The sequence below is a fragment of the Camellia sinensis genome, chromosome 5 (genome assembly GCF_055761805.1).
Source record: "Camellia sinensis isolate YWXY chromosome 5, ASM5576180v1, whole genome shotgun sequence".
Taxonomy (NCBI): Eukaryota; Viridiplantae; Streptophyta; class Magnoliopsida; order Ericales; family Theaceae; genus Camellia; species Camellia sinensis.
In genome coordinates this window covers 12,261,686-12,285,755 of record NC_138965.1, presented here as the reverse complement: position 1 = coordinate 12,285,755, position 24,070 = coordinate 12,261,686, and the positions used below count along the sequence as shown (strand labels likewise).

General features: G+C 40.6%; 1 protein-coding gene across 1 annotated transcript; it reads right to left on the bottom strand.

The window, feature by feature from the left end:
* Positions 1-17,168: 17,168 nt before the first annotated feature.
* LOC145791223 (uncharacterized) lies at positions 17,169-17,540 on the bottom strand. Its single transcript, XM_082871545.1, has one exon. The coding sequence runs from the start codon at positions 17,538-17,540 to the stop codon at positions 17,169-17,171; it is 372 nt and encodes a 123-aa protein (XP_082727671.1).
* Between the last annotated feature and the right edge of the window lie 6,530 nt (positions 17,541-24,070).

Here is a 24,070-nt window from a genome sequence, read left to right as displayed (position 1 = left end):
ATCCCAAGTTTGTAAAAGGGAGAAGTTATGAACAAAGTGAATCTTGGCTCAAACCACAACAACACGTGCGCTGCCGTCGCCGTCGGGCCGAGCCATGTCGAGCACGGGAGTGGGGTGTGGGTCTGGTCGTTTCAAACATTAATTTTTAGACAAAATTTATTTAAATTTTTTTCAAATTCTTATAGGAAATTATTTGAATTTCAAATTGAAATTAATTCAAATTTTTTGTCCATAATTCGTTCATCTTCCAAACAACTTAACCTGTCCAAACAGTTTTTGAAACTGCTTTGCACCTGATAGATTCTATTATTTCCCAAACAGATTTAAATCTGCTCAAGCAGATTTGAACAGATTCAAACTCGGTTTCTACATATCTGAGTTTGAATTGCACTCGTTCATTTGATTCCACGATAGATTAAAATTTCAAACAGATTTAAACTGGTTTTTTGACAGGTTTAAAACTGCCAGAAACTGCCAGCAGTTATACAGTTTCAAACTACTGCAGATCTGTTCAAAATTTGAACTATATCTGTTCATTCAAATCTGTACCTGTTCAGTTCAAAACTGGATTTGTTCGGACAGATCTGTTGGTCACCATTTTGCCTATAAATACCAGCATATTCCAGCAGTTTGGGGGTTAGAAAATATCCAGGAAAAATTCATTTTGTTGTCTTCATTTTGCTTTCTTGCTTCATTATTCTCCACACTAGTTTTAGAATAAAATTCAAAGAGTATAGAACACAGGTTTGGTTCGCCGTACAGATTGTTTGGAGTGCTACTACAATTTGTGAAGATCATTGTATCTTGAGAGATAGTCGCCTTTTATCCGTAAGCACCGTAGCGGGGAAAATTTGTCTTAAGGACATAGTGTCACACACTCGGCTTTATCTTTTAAATATTTATTCAGTTCAGTAAAATAAATTTAGTAAGTAATTTATTTTATTTGTTTGATTTGTTTCAATTTATTTATTTTACACAGAAGATTGTTTCAACAATCTTAAGACAAATTTGAATTATTCTGTTTAAACAGATTTTTTTGTTTGTTTCCTTTTCCCTTTCTTCTTCTTACAGTAATTATTTTCTGTGGTCTTACAAAGAAAATATTCTGGTTAGAAAAACAAATAGTAGTAATATATTGTTTGACAAATAGTAATAATATATTGTTTATTTTCTTTCACAAATAGTAATAATATACTGGTGTCATTAACAATTCAGAATATTTATTTGTGAAATTGTCAGAAATTAATTTTGGTTTTCAGAATATTTTTTGAGTGTTCATTAATTAAAATTTTGTTTCAGCATTTTAATTATTGAAGTGTTACAGAAATTTAATTTTCTGTGTAGAATTAATTTGGTTAAATGAAATTTTATTTTATTTTCAAATTAATTGGAAAAAAAAGTTACAATTCTTATTTCTTTTATTTTTATAGAATTTAATTTTGTGATTTTGGTTTAATTTTCTATGTAGTATAAAAAATTCTAATTATAATTTTGTTTTATAATTTAGAATTTATTACTATAGAAACTAGTCAAACTAATGTTCAAACCAGTACTGATATGGTGATTGCTATTGGACCAACCCCTCCTTATGTTGGGACTATGCCAGTGAATCATGGTAAAAAGCCAGAGAAATTCTTAGGAATTGAATTTTGCAAAAGCAAAGGAAGATTAAGTAAGAAGGTTGCTGAAGCCAATATGATCAAAATGGACAAAATTTTCAATGGTGTAGATGTCATAAATCTTCCTGTAGTTGTTTCCGAGGCAAATCTTGTTAGAAATCCTAAAGAATGGTAGGTGGACACTAGTGCTACTCGCCACATCTGTGCTGACAAAAAGATGTTCACATCTTATTCAGTAGTGGACAACGGAGAACAACTTTTTATGGGTAACTCCTCAACTTCTAAAGTTGAAGGACAAAGAAAGATTATTTTGAAGATGGCATCTGAAAATGAACTCACTCTTAACAATGTGTTGCATGTACCGGACATTCGCAAGAACTTTGTTTCCGGATCTTTGTTGAGTAAAAATGGGTTTAAGCTAGTTTTTGAAAATGACAAGTTTGTACTTACCACAAATGGGATGTATGTAGAAAAAGGTTACATGTCTGATGGCCTTTTCAAAATAAATGCAACGACTGTTGTACTCTTTGTTATTAATAAAAATACATATTATTCTTACTTGCTTGAGTTTTCAAATTTATGGCATGGTAGACTTGAACATGTTAATTATGGATCTTTGCGTAGATTAATTAGTATGGAATGTTTACCTAAATTTGACATTGAGTTAAATCATAAATGTGAAATTTGTGTTGAGGCAAAATTATCCAAAACTCTTTTTTATTCAATCGAAAGAAGTACAGAACCACTTGAATTAATTCATAATGACATTTGTAATTTTAAATCAATTCAAACTAGAGGTGGGAAAAAATATTTTATCAATTTCATAGATGACTATACTAGATATAGTTATGTTTATTTAATTTGAACTAAGGATGAAGCTTTGGAAACTTTCATTTAATATAAGAATGAAGTTGAAAATCAACTTGGTAAGAAAATTAAGAAACTTAGAAGTGATAGAGGTGGTGAATATGAATCACCTTTTGGTGAGCTTTGTAAAGAACATAGAATAATTCATGAAACCACTGCTCCTTACTCACCTCAGCAAAATGGAATTGCTAAAAGGAAAAATAGGACTTTAAAAGAAATGATGAATATCATGTTAATAAGTCATGGATTATCTCATAACTTGTGGGGAGAAGCAATATTTTCTGCTAATTATATTTTAAATAAAATACCCCGAAAGAAAGTGAATCAAACACCTTATGAATTATGGCATAGGAGAGTACCATTCTACAAATACTTAAAAGTGTGGGGGTGTTTGGCTAAAGTGGCTATTCCTATTCCTAAAAAGACTAAGATAGGTCCTAAAACTCTTGATTGAATTTCCATTGGTTATGCTATGAATAGTAGTGCATATTGATTTTTGATTCATGAGTCAGAACATTCCGAAATGCATGTAAATACTATTAAATTGAATCTCGGAATGCGTCTTTCTTTGAACATGTGTTTCCAAATAAAACTAGACAAGAGATTAGTACTAATAAAAGATCTTATGATGCTATTACTAGTCATGATCAAGAATAAGATCAAGAACAAGAGCAAGAGATAGATCAAAATGAGGAAGAAGAACTTAGACGTAGTAAACGTGCTAGAACCTCAAAATCTTTTGGTCGAGATTTTCTAACATTTTTGTCAGAAAATGAGCCATTAACTTTTAAAGAAGCTATGTCCAATCCTGAGGCTCCTTTATAGAAAGAAGCTATTAATAGTGAAGTTGAATCCATCCTACAAAATCACACTTGGGAATGGGTGAATTTGCCACCAGGTTGTAAACCTCTTGGGTACAAGTGGATTTTCAAAAGAAAAATGAAAGCGCATGGATCACTTGACAAATATAAAGCAAGACTTGTGGTCAAAGGTTTTACACAAAAAGAAGGTCTTGATTACTTTGACACATACTCACCGGTTACTAGAATAACATCCATTAGAATGCTAATTGTCATTGCATCTTTGTACAATATAGAAATTCATCAAATGGATGTGAAAACTGCTTTCTTAAATAGTGAGTTAGATGAAGAAATTTACATGGAACAACTAGAAGGATTTTCTGTTCCAGGAAAAGAAAAGAAAGTGTGTAAATTGGTTAAATCATTATGGTTTAAAACAAGCGCCAAAGTAATGGCATGAGAAATTTGGCAAAACAATGATGTCAAATGGATTAAAAATTAATGAATGTGACAAATGTGTTTATGTTAAAAACACTAGCAACGGTTATGTTATAGTATATCTTTATGTAGATAATATGCTCATCATAGGTAGTAATAATGATATGATTAAAACTACCAAGAAAATGTTGAATAAACATTTTGACATGAAGGACATGGGGATTGCTGATGTAATACTTGGTATGAAAATTACCAAAACATCAGAAGGTTATGCTTTGTCCAATCACATTGCATTGAGAAAATACTTGACAAATTTAGCAAAGATGATTATCATCTTGCTAGAACACCTGTGGACGTTAATTTGTTTCTTTCTAAGAATGTACAGGAAAGTATTTCTCAATTAGAGTATACCCAAATTATTGGAAGCTTAATGTACTTGATGAACTGCACTCGCCAAGATATAGCTTATGCAGTAAGTAAATTAAGTAGATATACGAGTAATCCAAGAGTAGAACACTGGAAAGTAATTATAAAGGTTCTAAGATATCTCCGATTTACTAGTAACATTGGGCTTAATTATACTAGATATCTATCGGTACTTGAAGGATACTGTGATGCAAACTAGAGACTCAAAATCCACCAGTGGGTATGTCTCTACTCTTGGTGGTGTGACTATATCTTAGAAATCTTCCAAACTGACTTGCACTGCTAGGTCTACTATGGAATCAAAATTCATAGCTTTAGACAAAGCTGGAGAAGAGGCAGAATGGCTTTGTCACTTCCTTGAAGATATTCCAATGTGGCCAAAACCGATGACTGCTATATGCATACATTGTGATAGTCAATCAGTAATTAGTACAGCACATAATCATATGTATAATAGTAAGTCACGACACATTCGTCGTCGACATAACACCGTGAGACAACTACTCTCTAATGGAATTATTTCCATTGAATATGTGAAATCTAAAGACAACATAGCGGATCCACTAACCAAAGGGTTAGCAAGAGAGTTAGTTGAGAATTCATCAAGGGGAATGAGACTTAAGCCTATTAAATAAGAGTTACTACAATGGTAACCCAACCTAGTTGATTGAAGATCGCAAGATCTAGGTTCAAAGGGACAATCGAGTTGTGTATGACTCATAAGGATCACTGGGGAGTCAAACTCCTACCCATTTCTATGATAAAATAGTGATGTCTACAGCGTTTTAGGTTAAGTAATATTTTTAATGATTCTTATATTTAGGTATACCTAGTGGAGTATGGCAGGATACTCTTCATAAGAATCACCTATTTGAGTGTGTACTAGGCCGGTTCTATGAGATTTGTGAAGGGCCACAATTCTCTAGAGTACTCATGAAAGGCTAGGTTGTTCAGGGCCAAATGACACAATAGTGAGAACTAAATTGTGTCTGGTGATATACTGTATGAGTTTTATTGTCTTGGTTTACACAAATGGCTGAACAGTTTAAGACATCATGTTCACTGGTTAGCTAGTAAATCCGATAGTGTCTCACAGGGGAAGGTTAAAAACCAAAAGCTACCTATCATTTGCAGAATATTCCTAATTTTTGTACTCTCTGTAATTAGATCATGTTGTTGCATTTTCTCTTCGTCAAATTCCATTCATGTAGGGGATTGTTGGAATTTGGTTTATATAGGCTTATTTTGAGCCAACTTTGAGCCCAAATTTGGATGGGGCCCACACGTCTTTTGGGGTGGGTCCAAAGAGGTGACGTGTTTCTTGCCGCATGGCAAGTCACATGGTAAAGACGGTTCGTCAAAACCATTTATGAGTAAATAGGAAGTTGACGTCATTTTCGAGTTCGTGGAAATTGGATATTTAAAGAATTAAATGTGGGTTTCCTTGTAAGGCTAGTCCTACATTGGAAACTTAAGAGAACTTATTTGTGTATCTAAGTTCTAGGTGGCAACACTTCGGTTTGGTCTCAAGGGGCACCCCAAGTTTGTAGAAGGGAGGAGTTATGGACAAAGTGAACCTTGGCATAAACCACTAAGGAGGACTGCACAGCCGTCGTCTGTCCGTCCGATCTGCCGAGCCGAGCTATGCCGGGCGCGGGTGTGGGTTATGGGTCAGGTCGGTTCTAACATTAATTTTTTGGACAAAATTTATTTGAATTTTTTCCAAATTCTTATAGAAAATTATTTGAATTTCAAATTGAAATTAATTCAAATTTTTTGTCCATAATTTGTGCCTCTTCCAAATAGATTAATCTGTCCAAACAATTTTTGAAACTGTTTTGCACCTGACAGATTCTGTTATTTCCCAAACAAATTTAAATCTGCTCAGACAGATTTGAATAGATGCAAATTGGGTTTCTACAGATCTGAGTTTGAATTGTACCTGTTTGTTTGATTCCACAACAGATTAAAATTTCGAACAGATTTAAACTGGTTTTTTGACAGGTTTAAAACTGCTAGAAATTGCCAGCAGTTATACAGTTTTAAATTGTTGCAGATCTGTTCAAAATTTGAACTGTATCTATTCATTCAAATCTGTACCTGTTCAGTTCAAAACTGGATATGTTCAGACAGATCTGTTGGTCACTATTTTGCCTATAACACCAGTATATTCCAGCAGTTTGGGGGTTCAAAAATATCCAGGAAAAATTCATTTTGTTGCCTTCATTTTGCTTTCTTGCTTTATTATTCTTCATACTAGTTTTAGAATAAAATTCAGAGAGTATAGAACACAGGTTTGGTTCGCCGTACAAATTGTTTGGAATGCTACTGCAATTTGTGAAGATCATTGTATCTTGGGAGATAGACGCCTTTTATCTGTAAGCACCGAAGCGGGGCGAATCTGTCTTAAGGACAGAGTGTCACACACTCAACTTGATCTTTTAAATATTTATTCGGTTCAGTAAAATAAATTCAGTAAGTAATTTATTTTATTTGTTTAATTTGTTTCAATTTATTTATTTTACACAGAAGATTGTTCCAACAGGAGGTACGCACAATAGTAGCGAACAAAGAATAAATTGTGGTTGCGAACGACTTAGTTCAAACTTGTGTTTTGTTTGTCAATTATATATTTTAGTTAAAAAGTCAAAAAATCACTATAAGTTGTCATATCACTCTCTTTATTTTTTTACACATTTTTTCGTAAAAGGTCAAAAAGTTGCTAAAATAGTGTGTTCTCAAATGAGGCCTTAGATTGTGGTTACAAAGGCGGCGATTCATTTTTGATTTTGATGGTGGTTGTAAATGACGGCAATAGTGGTGACAAATCTAGAAGAGGCGGTGATAGAAAATGTGGTTGAGGTACTAGCGAACGTATACGGTTCAAGCATCAATGGGGGGGGGGAGAGAGAGAGAGAGAGATATAAAGAGAAAAATCAAGAACTATTGCAGGTTTTTCAGGGTTTGAGGGTATTTTTGATCATTTATCTCAAAACTATTATTTATCTTTCTAAAATTTGAAATCTTAGAATATTTGTATCAGTTTCAATAAATTTTGAGTCAAATTATAACTAAAAAGCTACTTTTGTTATTTTAGCTAGCATTTTTTATATACACACTTCATCAACCTCTTTAATCTAAAATTTAATTTTATAAGATATTCATTTTGTATTAAAAAGCAGCCAGAAGTTGCTAATCTTGTATTGTAAATATGTATATATATATATATATATGTGTGTGTGTGTGTGTGTGTGTGTGTGTGTGTGTGTGTCAATTTCCGACCACATTGCCAATCAAACTCAGTTGGAGAACACTAGCATAATAGATTGCCTAAACGACCTGTCATAGAAAATAAGAGATTCTGGCGGTGGTTCGTCCACTCGGGGGCACTCTGATGATCAAGTCAGTTATCTCTCAAAGATAGCAAAAGAGCTTAACTCACTATTCAGAACATAAAAAGCATACCTTAGACCCATGAGGGTGCCTCTCTTTTATACCCAATACAAACCTAGTCCCAATAGAAGCCTAGCTTCAATGGACTTAGGATTACTGCTAATCTTGGACTCCCAGTGAGATTGGGATAAACTCTCTAAGAGTCTTATCTTTACCCAAACTGAAGTCCTCTCTCATTCTAGGACTCTTGTCCCTTATCCGTTTATTCTGGATTCCGGTTTCTTCGTAGATAACCTTGGCCTAGTCGAGATCATCTCGGCATCATGACCAGGACACGTGGCACCTCGGCTGGCACTTTGGTGACACCTCGGCCATGTGTTGTCATTTAAAAATTATGTCCCCACAACTGCCCTATAGGTTCTATTACCTCGGCATCCTGAGGTGATGGAACCTATATCAGTCCTTCCAGTTAGCACGTCGGCTAAACTCGCTTAATCATTCATTATCAAGGTCATAATTCGTCGACTCAATTATGACTAGGACTTTAGTCTGCTTTTATCAATGCCTTAGAACCACATTCAACTTTCTCAGCCGAGATCATCCTCCTAGCCGAGGTACTACTTCATTAAATCAAGAACTCCAAGGGCCTCTTTACGCGTATGTGTTGTCACGCAAAACAACTCAACCGTTCTTGCCATGCGTTTTTCCCCTACTGAGCCGTGCCTGACACACGCCATTAAGTTGCATCGCACTCGCGTGTGCCGTCTGACAAACACGTCGTTCTAGGCACATCAATTGCGTTTTGCCGCCTTTTCGCATTTTTGGCAAAACTTCTTCCCTCTCTCTTCGTCTTTTCATTTCATATCATTGTCTCCGTTCAAACTTTCTCTCTCTTACTTTCTCAATTTCGCCATTTTTGTTTTCGTGAAGTTTTCTGCAACCAGTCTCTCTCTCTCCTCTGGCGAGGCTTCTGTTGCACTTCTTTGCTTACGGCCACCGCCTGATCCCGACGAACTTTATTTCGGCTTCATTTTTCTTCAGCGAGGCACTGTTCCTTTTAGTTTCAGTTCTTGGCTCATTTCGAACCATGTTATATTCGTAGTTGTGTATATGAACTCAATTGTGTATTAGAGCATATTTTATAATTCTGCTTTTGCCCAGTACGTTTCTTGTAGTTTCACACACTGTTCACCCATTAGTTCATACTGTCACTATTCTTGGCCTCATAATCTTGCACGCACTTCGTCACTGTGTTCTTGATAGAGTATCACCATTCTCGATTATGAATTTTTGTTCTTTTTTTGTATTTTCTCCAGATTCTTGTCTTCAATCTTCGTTTCTATAGATCTAGGTTTGGGATTTGTTTGTGGAACCCACAATTTTTAGGGAAAACTGAACCATATTCCCTTTAGATCCTTACATACTCTTGCCCCAGCATACCTCTAGGTTTTAGCCGAGGTCATCTAAACCTTTACAGAACACTTCTTCTTGAAATCGTGCACCCTCCCCTTAGCCAACATCATGGGTATGTGGAGGCACAGGGTAGATACCCCGACCAAGCTAGAATATTTTAGGCAGGAGTTTTCCATCCCAGCCGACGTCCATCTGAGGTTGGCTGGGAAGGATAACTCCATTATGCCCACAGTCAATTCTATGCCCTTCCCAGTTGTAGCTTTCATTGAGTGTGGACTTAGGCTCCCACTCGACATTCTTTTCCGAGAAATCCTCCATTACTACAAATTGAACCCAATGCAGCTCGCCATCAACTCCTACCGTGTTATCAACGGCATAATAGCCTTAGCCAAAAAAGAGAATGCTAGGGTAACTTTAGCCGACGTCCAATACTGCTACTCCATGTGTGGCCTCAAGTTGGAAAAATGCTATATTTACTACCTTAAACCGAGGTCCACAGAGTACAAAATTGTTGCCGCCTCCCAGACTCCAACAAGGAAGCTGGGGATGATTACTTCATTGTCTCGGAAAACTGGGAGTTTGCTCCAGATGAGGACCTCCACCTCTACTCTCTTAGCCGAACAGTTTTTGTAGAGGGTAATGGTAAGAGCCAAGTGTTTACACTTGTTTCCAAAGTCTTCAATACTTTGTTCTTTCTATATGTTCTAACGTCTGTTTTTCTTATAGCTCTTCCACAACTGGCAAAAGACTTCCGTAAGTCCTTCTTTCCGAGCAACGGCTTGAAGAAGCTGTTGAATTTTCTAGTTCACAAGCGAAGAGCTCCCTTACTGCTCAACTACATGCCGACATATAAGTCGGTCCTTCCCGATATCCCAAAGAAGAAGAGCAAGTCTCCTCCCTCCACCACAACTCCTCTAGCAACTTCATTATCTCGGCCAGACCAGGGATCAACTTCCGATCTAGCTGAGCAACCATCAACCTCGGCTCCATATCTGATCCCTCCATCTCAACGAAAATGCCGACGCCGAACCGCAATTGCCACTGAGATGGGTCACAAGAAAGCAGTCGCAGAAGATCTTCTACCCGACATCCCCGACACCGTCAATGCTCAACCAGCACAACCCCAGCCTCAACCAAAGCCAAAGCCCAAAAGACTGAAGAAGGCCCAGCCTAAGGCAACAGTGACTCAAATTGACACTGAGGACACCTTACCTATTTCAAAATTGCCTGAGAGTGAAAAGACACCTTTTGCAGCCGAGAAGAGGCCCGCCGAGGCCGAACCATCCCAGTCAACTCGGTCGAAAAGGCCGAGGTCCTCGTTGGCCACAACCTCGGGGCCAATGAAACCAAATGCCCCCTGGGCTCCTCCAATCACCAGCGAGGACAAGCCAGTCAAAGCTGGCGACAGCGTGACTGACCTCGAAGTCGGCGTTGCCCTCTCTACGGCTTTGCTCATTCCCAATAATCTCAACCGAAACACCGAGATGAGCAAATACGAAAATTTTGCTTTGATGCTGCAGCATTCCGTTCAAGTAAGTTCCTTACACTTGGTATTTTTCATTCTCTGTTTTTCCATACTTAGAGAATTTTTACTTAACTTTTGTTCTGTCCATTTTCTTTCAGGCGATCCAGCATGCCCACTTTTTCTCAATACAAGCTTTTGAAATGAGGAAGGAGTTGGCTGACAAGATCAGGGAGGTTGCTAGTTTACAAAAGACCATCAAGAAGACCGAGGGAAAAATGAAGACCCTGTCAGATCAGACCGAAGCAGCCATCAAGGCTAGAGATGAGGTCGAGAAAAAAATAGATGCTGCAGAGGCCATTAAAAAGGTTCTTGAGTCCGAAAAGAAAGAGGCTGAGGCAAAGATGGCCGAGGCCCAAAAAGATCTTCAGGATGCCTTGGCCACAAAGGAGGCCGAGATCAAGGCCGCTAATGAAAAGGCATATGCTGAGGGGGCGGCCGACGTCAAGGAGGACTACAAAAAGTAAGTGAAGCAGGCATGCAACAAGGGTTTCACCCTTGGTTGGATGGCTGCCCTTAACAAGCTTGATGTCCCCAAGGACTCCCCCCTCATGAATGTCGACGTCATCCCCCTGCCATTCCTCCCTACTCCAAGTCAATCCGAAGACGATTCTGAGTCTGAGGAGAAAACTTTGGTGAGGAAAAAGAAGGAAGCTGCTGGGGCCAAGTCCCCTACTCTGAATGAGCAAGTCGTGGACTTGTCTCAGGATGAGGAGGGTGAGGTCTCTAAAGATGCCTCATCTCAGAAGACAAACTCCGAGGTGCCAATCGCCGAGAAGAGCCTCGATCAAACTCTTCAGGAGATTGATGCTGAGCTCGTGGCTGAGAAGGCTGTTAAGAAGTTTTCCCAACTGTCTTCTGAGGGTCAGACACAACCCGCCGCCGACGCCGAGTAGTTTATTTTGATATTTTTCTTCTGTACTTGGTACTTCTTTATTCTTTTGAAACAAAGTAAGCTCTTCATCTGGCCGAAGTGCCTTCTTTTGAATGTAAATATAACTTCCTCTTTTGAATGCTGGCATGTTTGTTTTCTTTATATGATTCTATACTTGCATGTGTTCTATGTACACCTTAACTGTGCAATCTTCTCGGGGTGACATACCTCGGTTATACAAACTAACGCTTTCATCTCGGCAAGTACGCAAGTACTTCTTTTGTTACAACCTTGGCTTAACTTGTAAATTTTTCTAAAAAAAATTTCAACAAGTATTTTTAAACCAATCTTCCTTTGAGACAACCTCGGTTTAACTTCAACTTACAAATTTTTCTCAAATTTTAACAAGTGTTAAACATGACCTCGGTTTAACTTCAACTTGTAATTTTTTCTCAAATTTCAACAAGTGTTAAACCAATCTTCCAAGCATCAATTTCCAGCCCTGTGCCCCATAATATGAACCTAAGTCCCACTTGGGTTCTCATTTAAGCCTGGGCTTTGACCTTGTTGCAGAGGTCAGATTCAAATAAAGACTGGCCGAGGTAACCAACCTCGGCCTCTTTGTTAATCTGACTGATACGTACTTAGTTCCAATTTGAGTTTGATTCTGCCAATATGACAAGCCCAGGTTATCCCAACTTAGTTCAACTCTATTATATGCAAGTAAAAGTTCTACTCTGCTGTAGACGTCTCCGAACGCCCTGGGAGGATGAGTCCTGTTCTGTTCATTTGTGGGTCTACTACAGTTCGGACTCTCAAATTGTCACGGTTCTTAATCTGAACCAAAGAGTCCAAATCCGGCAAATCGTTTTGAGAAAAACAGATTTTTTAGAAAAGAAGTACCAAACATGGACTGCTTTGCCAGATACAGAGTCGCCACCTAAATATTTTATTTTGGGGGAATTTAGGAAACCCTGACTCGGTGCCAAAGGCCACGTGTCCGTCATCACCAAAGGTTCCTCGGCTCGGGAACTTGGGTACGATTGGGGAAGGTCAGCTATGAGCACCCCCTCTCGCCCGATCAAAGATCGGCCTCTACTAACCGTGATATCTTGTTTTGAAAGCATTATGTGTTCTTATTCCGGTTATTAGCCTAGAATTACTATGTTATGTGCACAACAAACAAGTATAGACCAAATCGCCTAAATTGGAACAAAGCATTACATGTTTATTTTGAAAATGGTTTGCTACTCGCAAGTAGGCTAAAATGCAAGTTTTGCCACCCTCAAGTGGGCTTTAGAAATGATGGTTTTGCCACTATCTAGTGGGCTTAAAACTCACAGTTTTAATGCATTATTCTAATTTAGGTAATTCAACCTCCATCCACAAGCATTCAAGCAGTTATATCACATAAGCAAATAGCCTCATGGTAAGCATGCTGTCATGGCAACACTCACACGCATGCAAGGATGCTAAAGCATAAAAACTTACCGAGTACTCCGAGCCAAAACAGAAACTAGTTAGTAATCATATGCATGATCCTAGTTTATGTTAAGATGGCTAATGCAACACATGCAAAATGCAACTAAGATAGGCTCGGCTAGTCTATAATGACATGTGAGATGCTACAACTAACACATATTCAATTTGGAATTGAAGTACAAATGCAGTTAGAATGATGCGCCAAGCGCGGTGCATGCAAAACGAATGAATGGATGCAAACATGCTATCATACTGTATGCTAATTGAAACATGCCCTAGACTAACCATCGAAAGCTAGTAAATAAAAGGGAAGAAAGACGTGGGGTTGGAAGACATGCACACACTCACGCACACTTATTACACAATTGCCCTCGCTCGGAGGGTCCAAAAGAATATACAAATTTACTAACCTACAAGCTAATTAAATATTACAAACCTTTAACTAATTAACAAATTAATTAAGCTATTTAAAGCAGTAAAATGGCCTCGGGAAGAGGGATGCATGCAAGCTTGGATTGGCTTCCCCCAGAAATCCATTGCCATGCGCAAGCTGCCTCTGTTTACCATGTTCTGCTCCTCTAGAGACTGCACAAGTCCCAAGGTATGCTCTCTGCACACTGTGGAGTGCCACCGGCCAAGGTAAATGATCATCGGCTAAGGGGATGTGGTCATCGACCACTAGTGTGGCTCTTGGCCAGCAACACATGGTCGGTCGGCATTGTATGTAGTCAACTGGTCAATTCTTCCTGTAGAACCTGTTTTGACAGCAGCAGAGGGCAAAACAAGGCATGGCAATGCATTTCAAGCAAATGTGTGCACCACCACACCCCTTATCATGTTTATGACTCAAAGGGGCATGGTACTCTATTCTCGGACCATCAATCGCGCATTTCAATGCGTGATGGCCCAAAGAGTCAAAGTGTGCAATTTCAATATGGAATGAAATGCACAAAACAAACAACGAGCCCAAACCTCCATCATAATCAATTCAAGAGGCAAGAGATGCATGCTTAATGTTATGCAAACTAGGCATGGAAGCTGAGCATGCAATATGAGCATGTGAACAAGCAATGTAAACATGCAAGCATGCAAGATGGATGAGCATGCAACGACATGTGGGGAATGGTCTTAAACCAAAATGGGCAGCTCTCAAATAGGCCCAAATCAGTGGCCAAATGCCATGGAAATGAGGGTCAAAACACATATAAGCATGCATGCACACAAAGTCCAACACTTAGGCACCAAAGAGCAACTTTTAAGCACACTTAAAAGAGGATAAACATGGATACATGGCATGCATAGAAAGCTCTGAAATCATATTATAGAAGGTGCAAAACCAAGTAAACAAGACAAGCTAAGTATGCAACAATGGTCTAAAACTCAAGACAAGCCAAAGGGGATTACATGGTAGCTATACAAAGCAAAGCATGGATGGCCCGAATGACCAAAAACAGACCTCAAGCACACTAAAACATGCACAAAAGCTTCACAAAGCTAAGCCAAAACAAGTAAGCATAGTGGTCTAAATGCTAGGCACATGTTAAGGCAATTCATGGCATTACAAGACAAGTATGCATAGCAAGCATGGTGTGTCTAAACCAAGTAAAAACAGTGTTATATCATGGCAAAATAAACACAAATAGCACTTAAGACATGGCCAACATGAGTTTAAAAATGGTGCTCACACATGTGGCTAAAATGACACTTTTTGAAGACAACAAGGAGAGGGGGTGGCCCTCTCCTTCTTAGGACCTTAAGACACCATTCTCACCACTGAAATCCCTCAGGTGGTCCTGAAGCTCACCAAAAATAGCACAAAATGGGGCCAAACAAGGCCTAAGAGGTGGTAAACGACCCCAAACACAAAAGTGATCTTAAACAAACTTCAAAAGGAGCTCAAAATAAGACTTTTTTTTTTCAGTTTATGGCAAAGCTCGAAAATGCTTGCAAGTAAGGCTAAAAGTGTGTGCAAAAATGAGGAATAAAGAGGGTAAGAAGTGTTACCCTTGAAGACCAGCAAGAACCAACAGCCTTTAGACCCAAAAATGCAACCCTCAACCTCTGAAAACAAACTCCAAGAACCTCCAAGTGATTATGGAAGTGTTGTGCTAGGAGGTGTAGTTCAAATGGCCAAGAACTAGACCCTTTTGCACCCTCTAACCCACACAAATGTAGAGAGAGAGGGAGATATAGAGAGAGAGTGATATATATATATGATATATATCAGATTTTTCTAACCCTTGAAATGGGAGGAGAGGTCCTCTATTTTTCTAACCCTTGAAATGGGAGGAGAGGTCCTCAAAGGGGGCAAGCTTCTAAGGGAAGCTAAGGTAAAGGGGCCAAGTTTCTTCAAGAAGCTTAGAACAAAAAGGGTTAAGCTTCTTGGAGAAGCTAGACAAGGGTTTAAGCTTCTTGGAGAAGCTAAAACAAAGGTGCAAAAGGTGCAAGCTTCTCTTGGAAGCTTAGAAGGGTTCAAGCTTTTTGGAGAAGCTTGGAGAAAAGGGTTCAAGCTTCTTGGAGAAGCTAGAACAAAGGTTCAAAAGGTTCAAGCTTCCCCAAGAAGCTAAAACCAAGGGTTCGAAAGGTTCAAGCTTCCTCAAGAAGCTAAAACCAAGGGTTCAAAAGGTTCAAGCTTCCTCAAGAAAAGGTCTCGGCCAGAAAAAGTGGCCGATTGACCAAAATCAGTGGCCGGCTGACCAAACACAATGCCGACCGACCATCAATAGTGCCGACCGGCCATCACCAATGGCCAGTGGCAAGGAAACAAGGCCGGTGGCCTCAAGCCATGGCCGGTGAGGTGTGGGGATGGCCTACAAGCTATTTCCCACCCTCAGAAGCAAAACAACAAGTGTTTGATGCAAAATCAAACACAAAACAAACAAGTCGAGAGGTCTTGAGATAAAGCGCGTAGCCGAAACCTTCGAGAACTCAAGACGAACACAAACAAGGGTAATCATTGAGTGTTCAAATGATGACGTCCAAGTCTTAAGGACGGTCAAAAATGGGCTGTCTACATCTGCCATATAATAAGTCTAAGTTATTCGTCATGTTTCGCTTAAAAATATCGCCAACTTAGTTCAACTCTATTATATGCAAGTAAAAGTTCTACTCTGCCATATAAGAAGTCTAAGTTATTCGTCATGTTTCGCTTAGAAACATCGTCAACTTAGTTCAACTCTATTATATGCATGTAAAAGTTCTACTTGGCCATATGATAAGTCTAGGTTATTCGTTATGTTTCGCTTAGAAACATCGTCAAGTATCTGGTCAATCACATTACACATGTTTAAAGATCAAGCTAAAACTTTATTACTTCTGCTAATAACAAGACAAAAAGAAAACTTAAAAAACAAGAAAATCTAGTGATAAAAAAACTTCAGATTGCAAGTATTCCAGGGTCTTGGCAATTCTTTGCCTTCACAATCCACAAGCCGATATGCCGCATTGCCCAAGACCGAGATGATTCTATAGGGTCCTTCCCAATTTAGGCCAAGCTTGCCCTCTCTGGGATCCTTCTTGTTACCGACGACCTTTCTCAGGACAAGGTCACCAACTTGGAACTCTCGTGGGTTCACCTTCTTATTATAAACCCTGGCAAGCTGCTGCTGGTATGCCCCCAGCTGAATTGCTGCTTTCTCCTTTCTCTCTTCTAGCAGATCCAGATCTTGAGCTATAAATATATCATTAGTTTCATTCTCCACTCTCTGGGTTCTGATCCCTGGGATGCCGACCTTCAGAGGAATGACTGCTTCTGTGCCATAAGCCATGGCAAATGGGGATTCCCCAGTTGATCTTCTCGGCGTAGTCAGATATGCCCAGAGTACACTGAGCAATTCATCCACCCACTTTCCCTTTGCTGCTTGCAGCGTCTTTTTAATCCCATCTAAGATAACTTTGTTGGATGCTTTTGCTTGTCCATTGCTTTGAGGAAAACTTGGGATGGAAAAATAATTCTTGATTTTGAACTTCGCACAGAAGCTCTTGATTAGCTTACTGTCAAACTGTGTGCCATTGTCAGCTATTATTGCTCTTGGAATTCCAAACCTGGTGATGATGTTCTTCCATATGAAGTTCTTCACATCAATGTCTCGAATCTTGGCAAGGGGTTCAGCTTCTACCCACTTTGTGAAGTAATCTGTTATTACCAGCAGGTACTTCCTTTGTCCAGTTGCTTGAGGCAGTTTTCCAATAAGATCCATGCCCCATTGGGCAAATGGCCAAGGGCTGGACATCGGGTTTAAGTCTGCTGCTGGTTGATGTATTAACGGTGCAAACCTCTGGCACTTCGCACACTTCTTGACATAGGCTTTGACATCCTTCTGCATATAGGACCACTAGTACCCTTGAGTAATGGCTCTATGAGCAAGTGACCTACCCCTAGCGTGGCTTCCGCATACTCCTTCATGTATCTCATACAAAAAGTCTTCAACCTGTGCAGGATGCACACACCTTAGAAGGGGTCCAGTAAAAGATCTTCTGTAGAGATGTCCTTCTTCAGTCAAACTAAATCTTACCAACTTAAGTTTGATCTTGTGCGCTTCTTTACAGTTGTCTGACAACTTTCTTTCTTTGAGGAATACTACTATTGTATCCATCCAACTTGGTCCTATCTCCACACACATTGCTTCACGCTTTATGGTCAGTGGTTTTATGCTTGGACCTGACAAGTAGTCAACCATTATTGTTTTTGCCTCTCCAGGCTTCATTGCACTAGCCAGGTTGGCCAGAGCATCGGCATGGTTGTTGTCATCTCGGCTTACCTGCTATAGTCGGCAATTTTGAAATAAGGCTACCAGTCTGCCCACTTTCTTTGCGTAGGCTGACATCCTTTCATCTCAGGTTACAAATTCCCCTGTTGCCTGATTGACTATAAGCTGGGAGCCACAAAAGACTATTACCTTGTCGGCTTCCATGGCTGCTGCTAGCTTTAATCCTGCGATTAGTGCTTCATACTCTGTCTCATTGTTTGAGGCTTTAAACCCCAAACGAATGGATTGTTCCAGTATCTGCTTATCCGGTGATACTAGCACTACTCCTGCCTCCGCTCCTTGTCGGTTTGAACTCCCATCAACAAACAACCGGAAGGAGTTATCGATGTAAATGTTGTAGGGTCTGAGTTTTTCTTCTTTCCTTTGCTCCGCTGTCCCCTGTTGGGTACTTCCTTGCTCACTTGGACGTTGTATACCTTGGCTCAACGGAGCCCGATGTATGGCGGCGTCTGGTGTGAATTCGGCCACGAAGTCGGCTAAGACTTGGCCCTTAATTGTTGTCCTGGGTCTGAATTCTAGGTCATATTGGCCCAAGGCCACTGCCTATCTGGCTATTCTGCCTGTCAGATCTCCCTGCTGCAGCAGGGATCTCAAAGGAAATTCAGTTAATACTACAATTTTGTGGGCTTAAAAGTAATGGTTTAGCTTCTTGGAAGCCATTACTAATGCTAGTGTTAACTTCTCCAAGGGTAAGTACCTGGTCTCTGCATCTGCCAGCGTTTTACTTACGTAGTAAACTGCATTTTGCTCTCTATTTTCTTCTCTGACTATTACTGCACTCACTACATGCTGTGAAACTACCAAGTATAAGAACAACTCCTCTCCAGGTTTTGGATTTGAGAGAACTGGAGCTGTGGTCAAATACTTCTTCAAGTCAGCCAAGGCGGCTTCACACTCTTCTGTCCATAAGAAGTCTGTGGCTTTCTTCACTAGGCTGAAGAAAGGTTTGCACTTGTCAGAGCTTCTGCTTATGAATCTATTCAGGGCTACAGCCCTTCCAGTCAACATCTGCACTTGTTTTGCCGACGTTGGGCTCTTCAGCTCTAAGATGGCTTTGGTCTGATTTGGGCTTGCCTCAATGCCCCTTCTAGTTACCAAGTATCCTAAGAACTTACCAGACCCAACTCCAAATGCACACTTTGATGCATTGAGTCGGAGCCGATATGTTCTAAGGATATCAAATACTGCTTTTAGGTCTTTCAGATGACCCTCAGGTTCTTTGGTCTTTACGACCATGTCATCTATGTGTACCTCCACTGTTTTGCTAATTAGATGTCTGAGCATCTTAGTCACCAATCTCTGGTAGGTTGCTCCTGCATTTTTCAATCCAAAAGGCATCACTCTGTAACAGTATAGTCCTTTTGGGGTGATGAATGCTGTCTTTTCCTCATTTGGGGGGCACATGGCTATCTGATGGTACCCTCTGTAGGCATCCAGGAAGCTCATCATTCCATGCCCTGAAGTGGCATCCACAAATTGGTCTATCTTGGGTAATGGGAAACTATCTTTGGGACAAACCTTGGTTAGGCTGGTAAAGTCCACGCAGACCCTCCACTTACCATTCTTTTTTTTCACCACCACTGTGTTTGATAGCCATGTCGGGTAATTTACCTCTCTAATGGCTCTGGCTTTCAGAAGTCTATCTACTTCCTCTTCCACTGCCTCAATATGCATTAATGTCGGCCTCCTTGCTCGCTGGATGATAGGTTTGGTCGACTTGTCTACATTCAGCTTGTGGCAGGTGACTTCGGGGTCGATGTCAGGCATCTCGTAGGGCGTCCATGCAAATACCTCCAGATTTGCTCTCAGGAATGCCTCTAGTTCTCTTTCCTCTTCCTTGGCTAAGCCCAAGTCGAGAAAGAAAAAGCGTTCTTCATCCCCTTGCTGGACTAAGATTTTCTTTAGTGCTTCTTCGCTCTTCTCGGCTGGCTCTTTTCCAACGTCCTTCAGGATTTCCATGTCCTCATCCTTGATCTCTGCTGTTTCTGGTTCTCGTATGCTGCAGGTGGATTTCATTGCTGCCATGGAGCAATTCTTTACCTGCAGCTGATCCCCTTTGACTTCTTCTATTCCATGTTCTTTTGGGAATTGTAATAACTGATGCAATGTTGAGGGAACAGCCCCCATTGTATGTAGCCATGGCCTTCTCAGGATAGCATTGTAATGGGAGGGGGTGTCGATTATGGTGAACTCTGTTTTTATCCTCTTGGTGCCAGCCTGCACCTCCAGACTTGCTGCTCTCAGTGGCCACGTCGGCGTTCCATTGAACCCAACCATTAGGCCATTAGACTGCTCCAGGTCATCTTGGTGAAGGCCAAGCTCCTTGTAACACCTGACATACATGATGTCGTAAGAGCTGACCTGGTCAACTAAGATGTGCTTCACTTGGCACTCTCCAATTTGAAGGGATATTACCAAGGCATTGTTGTGTGGATGCTGCACCATCTCCAGGTCTTCCTCAGTAAAGGACACCATTGGTCCTTAGCTCTCGCCTGCCCTAGGTCTCTTTTTCCCGACCTGATATACATGTTGCAGGTGTTTCACCTATTGGGTTTCCCTCTTATCTCATTCTCATTTACCTTTGAGTGGATCACATTGACCACTCGAGGTCCGCCTGCCTGTGGTTGTGGTGCTGGTAGGGGTGGTGCTGTTGGTGTCTGGGGCAGTCTTGCCTGTCATTCCCTTGTCCTGGCTTCATCTACCATGTCCCTTAAATGGCCATGTCTTACCAGGTCTTCTAGATGTGTCTTCAGGGCTCTGCACCCCTGAGTCAGATGTCTAGCTTCATTATGGTAAGCACAATGCTTGTCAAGGCTTCTTCCCATAAACTCGCCTGGTACCCTTGCTGGTGCTCTGTAGTAGGGCTGATTGCGAATTTTCTCTAAGACTTTGTAAACAGGAATTCGGAATACGATTGTGACTGCCTAAGCAACCCTTAATCCTATTTCTAGTTTGTTGTAGCCACCATCACCTCGGCCTCGCTTCGGCGAGCCATTTTTCTTTTCTGATTTTGGTGCCTTTGTCCCCGGCGTATCCTCCTCGGCCCTGGCATACTTTTCTATCCTGGCCATAAGCTCCTCTATGCTTTTTGGCAATGTCTTTGCCAATGATTTCTGAAGCAGGCAGTCATCCTTCAGGCCGTTTTTAAATGACACAACCGCCACCTCTTGGTTACATCCTGGTATTCGGTTAAATACCTCATAATACCTTTTGGCATAGGCCCTAAGACTTTCGTCCTCGCTAATTCTCAGGGTCATCAGGGTGTCCACCCTTAATAGCTGTAGCTTGTTTGTCACGAACCTGGCCACAAACATCTCGGCCAGGCCTTCCCAGGTTTTCTCAATTCTTTTCGGCAACTTGTGAAACCAGTCTGATGCAATTTCTCCGAAGGATGAGGGGAACACCTTGCAAAGCAACGGCTCGTTCCCGGTGTATAACGCCATCGAGTTTAGGTACAAATCGACGTGAAAGTTGGGGTCCGACTTACCGTCGTAGATCTGGAATCTCGGCATGCTAAACCTTTTTGGGGTTTCGAATTTGTCCAATTCTACCGAGAACGGCGTTCTCGGCTTGACCGGGGAGGTTACCTCGGCATCTTGTTGCCTCCTCTGTAGGTAATCCCTTAGATCCTCCTTGGTCCGTCCAGGAGCTCGACTATCTCCTGACTTCAGCCTTTTCGGTGCACTACTCTCAGCTTCATTGTGAGCCCTCTTCGACCTTTCTCCATTAGTTGTGTCAAAGCGCAACTCCTGCCTTTGAACATGCCGATGTTCTTTGGGGTTTGATTCCTTGGTGCGATGTGTCCTTCTAGATTCTTCCCTTCTTGACTCTCCTCACCCGACCTCCCTTGAAGGCCGGTGAGAGTGTTTTTCGCTCTTGGTATGCTGGGGAATTGTAAGGACTGTTTTCTAGCCATCTTTTCGGGCATCTTTCTTGGCTGCTGGAATCGGTGTATCTTGCAACGGGAATGGTGGCTGCATGACGTTGTTCTGCATCATGAAGTTGACCACCGTTTGTAGGTCTGCCAATTTGTTCGCCATGGTGTAGACCGGCCCGGAACTCCGTTCTCCGCACGCGAGGGCGCGAATCGTTTTGTTCTTAGCTACTACAGTTCGGACTTGTGTCACGGTTCTGAATCTAATCTCACAAAGTGCAATGCAAGACTAATAAATCACCAAAGAGTTCAAATCTGGCAAATTGTTTTGAAAAACTGATTTATATAAAAAAGTGCCAAACATGGACTGCTTTGCCAGATACAGAATCACCACCTAAATATTTTATTTTTGGAAAATTTAGGAAACCCTGACTCGTGCCTAAGGCCACATGTCCGTCATCACCAAAGTTACCTCAGCTCGAGAACTTGGGTACGAGAGGGGAAGGTCATGCAATGAGCACCCCCGCTCGCCCGATCAAAGATCGGCCTTTACTAACATGATATATTGTTTTTGAAAATACATGTGTTCTTATTCTGGTTATTAACCTAGAATTACTATGTGATGCGCGCAGCATACAAGTATAGACTAGATCGCCTAAGTTGGAACAAAACATTTCATGTTCGTTTATTTGAAAATGGTTTAGAGGTGCTACTCGCAAGTAGGCTAAGTCGTGGATTTTGCCACCCTTGAGTGGGCTTAGAAAACAACATGATTTGCCACTCTCAAGTGGACTTTAAAACTTGCATTTTGATGAATTGTCCCAATTCAAGCAATGAAGCCTTCATCCACAGGCATTCATGCAGTTAATCAATTAAGCATATGGCCTCATGGCAAGCATGCTAAACATTGCAACATACACATCTCATGCAGTATGCTAAAGCGTAAAAGCTTACCTAGTACTCTGAGCAAAAAAAGAAGCTAGTTAGTAATTAATGCATGATCCTAATTATGTTAAGATGCCTAATGCAACACATGCAAAAATGCAACTAAAATAGGATCGACTATTCTAAGGTGTCATGTGAAATGCAACAATTGATACATGTATTCAAATTAGAATTGAAATACAATTCAGTTTGTATGATGCGCCAAGCCTGGTGCATGCAAGACAGATGAATGGATGCACACATGCAAGCATAAGGTATGCTAATCGAAACATGCCCTAAAGCTAACCATCGTAAGCAGTTAAGTAAAAGGCAGAAAGAAATGGGGATTGGAAGACATGCATCACACACACGCACGCTTATTATAACAGTTGTTCCCTCTCGCAAGAGGGTCCGAATAATAAGCTAACTAGCTAATCTAAGCTAATTAAACTAATTATTACAAAACAAAACTAATTAACTAACAAGTTAACTAACTAGTTATTATAACACAAATTAAATAGCTAAACACATTAACTAATTAAGCACAGAACAAAATAGCTAACTAAGCAAAGAAGCTAAGTAAAGCAAATAGAAGAGGTCCTCAGGGCGAGAAGCGTATGCATGCTCGGTCGCCTCGTTCGAAAATCCATCGCGATGCCCCAACTTACCTCTATTTTCAATTGTTCTCAGAACACTGTACAAAGCTCCAGATAGCTTTTGCTCCACCATGAGAACCTGTAGTAAGGTTGCCGACCACTTGTTGGTGTTGCCAACCACTTGCCGACCACCTATGTTTGCTGCAGACCAGAAAAAGTGGTCGGCCAGCCACTTTTACTGGTCTGCCGACCAGTTTTTACTGCACTTCTCCAGTATGCTGCAACAGAGGACAAGAAGGGGCATGGCAATATATTTGCAACATATGTATGCACAACCACCCTCCCTATCATTTCATGAGCTTAAGGGATTGTAGTTCTCGACCCTCGGACCACCAATCACGCATCTCGATGCATGATGGCCGAGAAGCCAAGATTGCATGAATCAATGTGAAATGAATGTACACATAACACATAAATGCCTTTACCTTTATCATGATTGATCAAGAGGGTCGGCGACTGAGAAATGAGGCACGTTTCATCACTTTAACTATGAAACATTCCTCGTTTCTCATGCTCGGATTAACACTTAATCCAAACAAAATGCAAAGCAACTCAAGCATGGTAGACACAATGTAATGCATGCATACACAATGTAATGCAACATGAGCAACCTATCAGTTTTAATAGCATGCATACACAATGCAATGCAACTTAAGATTCTAAACACAATGTAATGCATGCATGCACAATGCAATGCAACATGATCAACTTATCAATGCTAATGACATGCATACTCAATGCAAGGCAATATAAGCAACCTATCAATGCTAATGGCATGCATACACAATGCAAGGCAACATAAGCATGCAAACAACATGAAAACAAACATGCTCAATGGACTTAAACCGAATATGGATGGACCCCAGTCATGCCAAAACAGTGGCCATAATGCTAAGAAATGAAGGCACAAAAAGGCAAGACATGCATGCACATGCATTGGTTCATCAACTAGGCCTAAGAGCACAATTCTCAAGAGTGCTCAAGGAGGGACAAATGTGGACGTGTAACAACAC

What these genes read in the sequence shown, in the direction of transcription:
- LOC145791223 (XM_082871545.1), bottom strand. Translation starts at nt 17,540, where the DNA reads ATGAAGCCTGGAGAGGCAAAAACAATAATGGTTGACTACTTGTCAGGT.